Genomic DNA, 5,026 nt, shown 5'->3' on the forward strand with positions numbered 1-5,026 from the left:
TGGCAAGGATGGAGCGTGGTTGCTCGGGTAGGGGAGAGACTGAGAGCAGCCATCCCCTGGTCACGATTTACCCTGCTTTCCTCCACGGAGCAGCCAGCGCTGAGCCCTACCTGAAGCAGGAGAAGATGCCGATGGCCAGGAACAGGGCTGCCAGGGACGTGGAGTAGCCGCAGGTATAAAGCACCTTCATGGTGACAAAATAGCCTTTCTGGAAGGGAAAGCACCAGCGGAGTGAGGCAGCATGGGCTGGGAGGTGGTGGTCTGCCATGGGCCGGGAGGTGGCAGGGTGATGATGCCCCAGCCCTTACCCAGGCTGGGCTTGTGCCCAGCCAAACTCACATGCCTCCAGGCAGCCCAGTAACAACGAGGAGGCCAACGAGACATCTTCATGTTTCATTGCCCAGTGGGATGGGTCAACGTGGGGTAGGGTGATGCTAGGGAGGGTACCCCACGGTCCCCGGGGGGACCCACTTGCCTTGGCCTCGGTGTCGTTATTGCTGCCAACGGCCTCCAGCTCGCAGGCGTTGTAGTAGGGAGGGCTGGGGAAGCTCCATCCCGACTCGGTGCAGTTCCTCCGGATGAGCGCTGCAGCGACAAGAAGGGACCTCACGAGAGCCACGGGCATCGCCTCTCCATCAGCACCCCCAAATTGTCCAGCCTGGGGATGGATGGCACCCTGCTCTGCGGGGCGCAGCCTAAATCCCAGCACCGGCACCCTGGCTGTGGGAGCAGCATGGTACCCGCATGGCCTGGCTGCCCCATCCCTCCCATCCAGATCACGCCTCTTCCCTCCCGTGCTGTGCCTGGAGGTGCCAGGACGCCTTCGGGCAGGATGTGAAAGCGAGCATGAATCCCCATGGTGGGGAATTAAAGCTAAAAAGGGGCTTTCTCCTCCTGCAAGGGCTTCATTGAGCCTCTCCTGAGCTGTTTCTGCCCTAAAGCAAAAGCATTTACCAACCCTCCATCGCCTTTGCCCAGCCGGGGAAGCGCTCGGGTGCCGTGGGGGCCGGTTGGGTGCTCTCCTTCATACTCCGCTGCCTCTGAGATGGATGGAGGCAGTGGTTCCCCCGGCAGCAGAACCCGCCCCGGGAGAGCCTTGAAATAATCATGATCTTACACTGCGTTTTTCATCCACGTGGCTTGGAGTGGTACCAAGCAGGTCAGGAGCATTAGGCTGGTGTGTGGATGGGGAAAGGAGGGCACCGAGCAGGTAGGGGGCTCTCCTGGTGTCTCCCAGTTGGAGGATGAGGTCCCCAAGTGCTCTACCCACAGGGGATGCTTGGTACTGGATAACGAAAGGCTTTGGGGACTTCCCTGGCGTGACAGAACCCTGCATCTCTGTTTTTGCCCATCCCCTGCTCGGATTGCAATACATGCCAAGCTTTTGGACGGGGCAGGAGCTGCGGGACCAGAGGGGAAGGGGTGGGGTGGCACAAGGACCCCCATGTGGGCAGGGGTGGGCGCAGCTCAGCCCTCGGTCCCGGGGGATGAGCGATCCGGGCGGCATTCAGAGCACTGCACCTTTGGACTTCTTGAAGACGTGGAGGATGTCGGGGCAGGCGACGGATCGGGACTGGCCGACGGGCACGGCCGACCAGCAGCTCACTCCATCCCACTCGGTCAGGCAGCCTGGGGAGGGACGGGATGGTGAGCGCTGCCGGGAAGGGACGTGCTGGGGACACACACACAGACAGAGCCCCCCCGGTGCCCAGGCACAGCCGGCAGCAGCAGGCACGGCTGTGTGGATGTAACGGGAGAGCGGAGAGCGTCCAGCCGTCACCCGATCCACGGGGCCATGCCGTACCCCCTCAGGAATTAGGAGCATCCCGGCTCCAGTTCTGGGAACGACCTCCCCCGGTGCTGAGATGTCCTTTTAGCCCCGCGGCGAGATGGGACCTGGTATTTCCTGGGGCTACATCAGACCCAGAGCGCCTGTGGGGAGAGAGACCCCGGGGGACGAGGGTGCGGGAAGGGCTGGAACTTTCCTGGTGGCATCTCAAATAATGCAGGTTTATGCTGGATTTCTGCACCCAGCAGCCATGGTGGCCCAGCTCGGGACGTCTCTCCAGCCCAAAGGAAGAGGACAGGAGAAAGCACCGCAAGACTTGCTGGGGAGCAATTAGCTTAAACTTGTTTTGCTTCCCTCTCTAGCTCTAAGTTCAGCTTTAAATGACTCTCCCATTGCCTTGGAAACGAGGACGGCCGAGCAGATGCGGGGCCTTGAAGAATTAGTGCTGCAGCACACCGGGATGAGACATAGACATTACACTTTCAGGACAGCTCTCCTCCTTGCACATGTACATTATTAACCTCATAGATATACATTATTAACCTGGAGGCACATCTATTCCCAGCCAGGGAATGTGGACTCAGACAGGTCTAATTAGTTTTCTCTGATTTTCAGCAAAGCGGTCTGTAGGTATCTGACCAGGCTTGGAGGGATTTGCAGGGCTGTCATTACAACGTCAAGGTACGTCTTAATTTTGGCTCTGGAGGACAGCTGAACCGAGTACAGCTACTGGGACCGATGCTGAGAGCGGTTGCTGCATTTCTTGAGGTCTGAGCGAAATATCTGGATGTGTCTGTACGGCAGAGCCACCCTGCTGTGTATAGATGCCTCTCTCACGGTATGAACGAGCTCTTCCAGCACAGTGAGTGCTGTGGGACCACTTGGTTGGGAGCCAGAGGAGCCACCCATGGCACAGGGACTGAGCTGGGATTCATGCAGAGCTGCAGTTCCAGGGAATAAAGTCACCCCTCCATCCGGATGGCGCGCAAAGTTTTAAGTCTCCCTTCCCACCCTGTTCCCCTCTCCTGGGCTGCTGCAGCATCTAAACAAAACCCCATTTCTTAGCGCTGTGCAAAATGGGGACCACTCTCCCATGGAGAAGAGGTGATGGAAGCAACTTCTGGGGGGAGAGGGTGAAAAAACATCAGCAAAGGAACTGTCAACGTGTCTCATTGCCCACCTCGCAGGCAAGAGCTATGCCTTCAATGTCCCCACATTGTTGATCCCCAGAGGCCACTACGTCCTCGTGCTGTCCCCTGTCCCCAGGCTCCCAACCGGCGTAACGCAGCAGCCCGAGGTGTTCGGTTTGGGCTGACCCAAAGCAACCTGCTTCATTCCAGTTTTCCCAGTGGAGGGCTGAAACATCCCCGTGACCAGCGTTATCCTCTTGACATTCTCCTTCACGTGGCCGAAAAGAGCATTTTTTTCCCCCTCAAAATGCAGTTTGACGGGAAGTTGCTGCCCAGCATTTCTGCTGGTTAATTAAACGCAGAACTGCCAGGGCTGACTCCCTATTTCTTGCTGCTCTAAAAGGTACCTGTAGACCTCCAAAAGAGCTCATCTGAGCCTCACCAGCAGCTTATTTCTTCCCAACTCTCTCCGAGCAGTGAATGCTGTGAGCACTGGAGCAGACTTTGAAGGGAAAGCGTTGCAAACGTGATCTCTAACCAGATTTAGGGCCCCCCGGCGGGTTCCCCAGCAGGATGCTGAAGCCTGAGGTCCCTGTCCTGCTCCTTCACGCTACATTGCCACCACGTCCAGGGCATCTGAGCCTTCCCCTCCATCGTCACTTCGTGCCATGCTCTCTGCAGGACCCTCCCCACGCTGGCACAAGCACGCACGGGGGAAGGGATAAATTCAGTTCAGGTGGGCAGCAGAGGCGGCAGTCAAGCAGGAAACCTGGGATTAAATACTGATTTTAATTATGCATTCGTGCTTCTTGCTTATTTTCCTACAGTGAGATTCCTTCCCCCTGCCTGGCACGATCTGGGCTGAAAAGTGGACCTTTTCCAATCAACTTGGCTTTTCTCTGCTAAGCTGGATGATATCTCTGCACAGTTACTTAAGCAATTATGCACCTTAACATGCATTTATTGGGACACTTCATTTTTACATTTGTATTAGATGAAAATCCATTGAATGACGCATTTCTTATTCAGTAGGTGATAATTTTTACCCAGAGTTTGAGCCAAGCTGTTTTTGGATGGAAATTGAAATGCAATTAAAAAAAAAAAAAAAAGTACTAAAGCAGCACTTTAAAACTGTTTTTCAATTAGTTAATTGGTTTAAAAGTCCCAGATATGTAAAAATTCAGATGCTCAAAAACATGTTACGCATTAAAACTAACCGAATTAGGAAGGCACGAAGTGGTGACATGCACCGTGCGACACTCATGCTGATGGCCAGGGCTCCGCATCGCCCATGACCGTATCCTTACCCGGTCCTGGAGCACTGGTGCAGGGGAGACAGCAGGGGGCCACGAGGCTCTGCTTGGGGCATGGACCACACCATCATTTTGTTGCCATATGCCTTAAATCTCGGGGGGACTCAGCCCCTGAGGTTATTTGCATCCCTCAGCCCACCCGTACCCGCCTCGGGTGAAATCTCAGCCTCCCTCTCTCCCTGCAGCAGCAATTTTGGGGCTCTCCAGGGATGCTTAGAATCACAGAATCATAGAATCGTTTCGGTTGGAAGACACCTTGAAGATCATCGAGTCCAACCATCAAACCACCACTAAACCATGTCCCTCAGCACCACGTCTGCCCGTCTTTTAAATACCTCCAGGGATGGCGATGCCACCCCTTCCCTGGGCAGCACGTTCCAATGCTTGACAACCCTTTCGGTGAAGGAATTTTTCCTTATATCCATCCTAAACTTCCCCTGGTGCAACTTGAAGCTCTTTCCCCTTGTCCTTAGCCTTCACCTCGGTGCTGCTCTCCATTTTCCTGAAAATACCTGCTCTTCTGCAATCCCCCCCCCGCCCCCACCATGGATCACCCTCCAAAGACCCCCTTAGCAAATCCCCCTTCTCCTCCTGAGGGAGACGAGCCCCATGCATGGCGGGCAGCCCGCACTCACCTTGCTGCCCGGGAGATCCGGGGGGGGCTGACGTTTGGCTTTCCCTCCTGATAATCTCCAGACATTCAGCTTCTTGCTCTTGGAAGTAGAGGACGACGGAGCAGTCGGGATGTGTCGCTCGCACCTTGGGAAGGGGGAAAGGGCAGACAGTAGGAAGCT

The 5,026-nt window shown here is 55.7% G+C and overlaps 1 protein-coding gene across 1 annotated transcript in view; it reads right to left on the bottom strand.

The window, feature by feature from the left end:
• The window catches only part of LOC104285368 (vasoactive intestinal polypeptide receptor 1-like), a 12,190-nt gene that overhangs the window by 4,058 nt on the left and 3,106 nt on the right, over positions 1–5,026 (bottom strand). The window contains exons 2-5 of the mRNA XM_009883817.1: positions 4,868–4,991; positions 1,522–1,629; positions 476–585; positions 111–208 (exon numbers count right to left, since the gene is read on the bottom strand). Coding sequence (XP_009882119.1) covers positions 111–208; positions 476–585; positions 1,522–1,629; positions 4,868–4,991 — 440 coding nt within the window. The remainder of the gene's footprint in view (positions 1–110; positions 209–475; positions 586–1,521; positions 1,630–4,867; positions 4,992–5,026) is intronic.

This window comes from Charadrius vociferus, unplaced genomic scaffold, assembly GCF_000708025.1.
Source record: "Charadrius vociferus isolate BGI_N301 unplaced genomic scaffold, ASM70802v2 scaffold484, whole genome shotgun sequence".
Classification (NCBI taxonomy): domain Eukaryota; kingdom Metazoa; phylum Chordata; class Aves; order Charadriiformes; family Charadriidae; genus Charadrius; species Charadrius vociferus.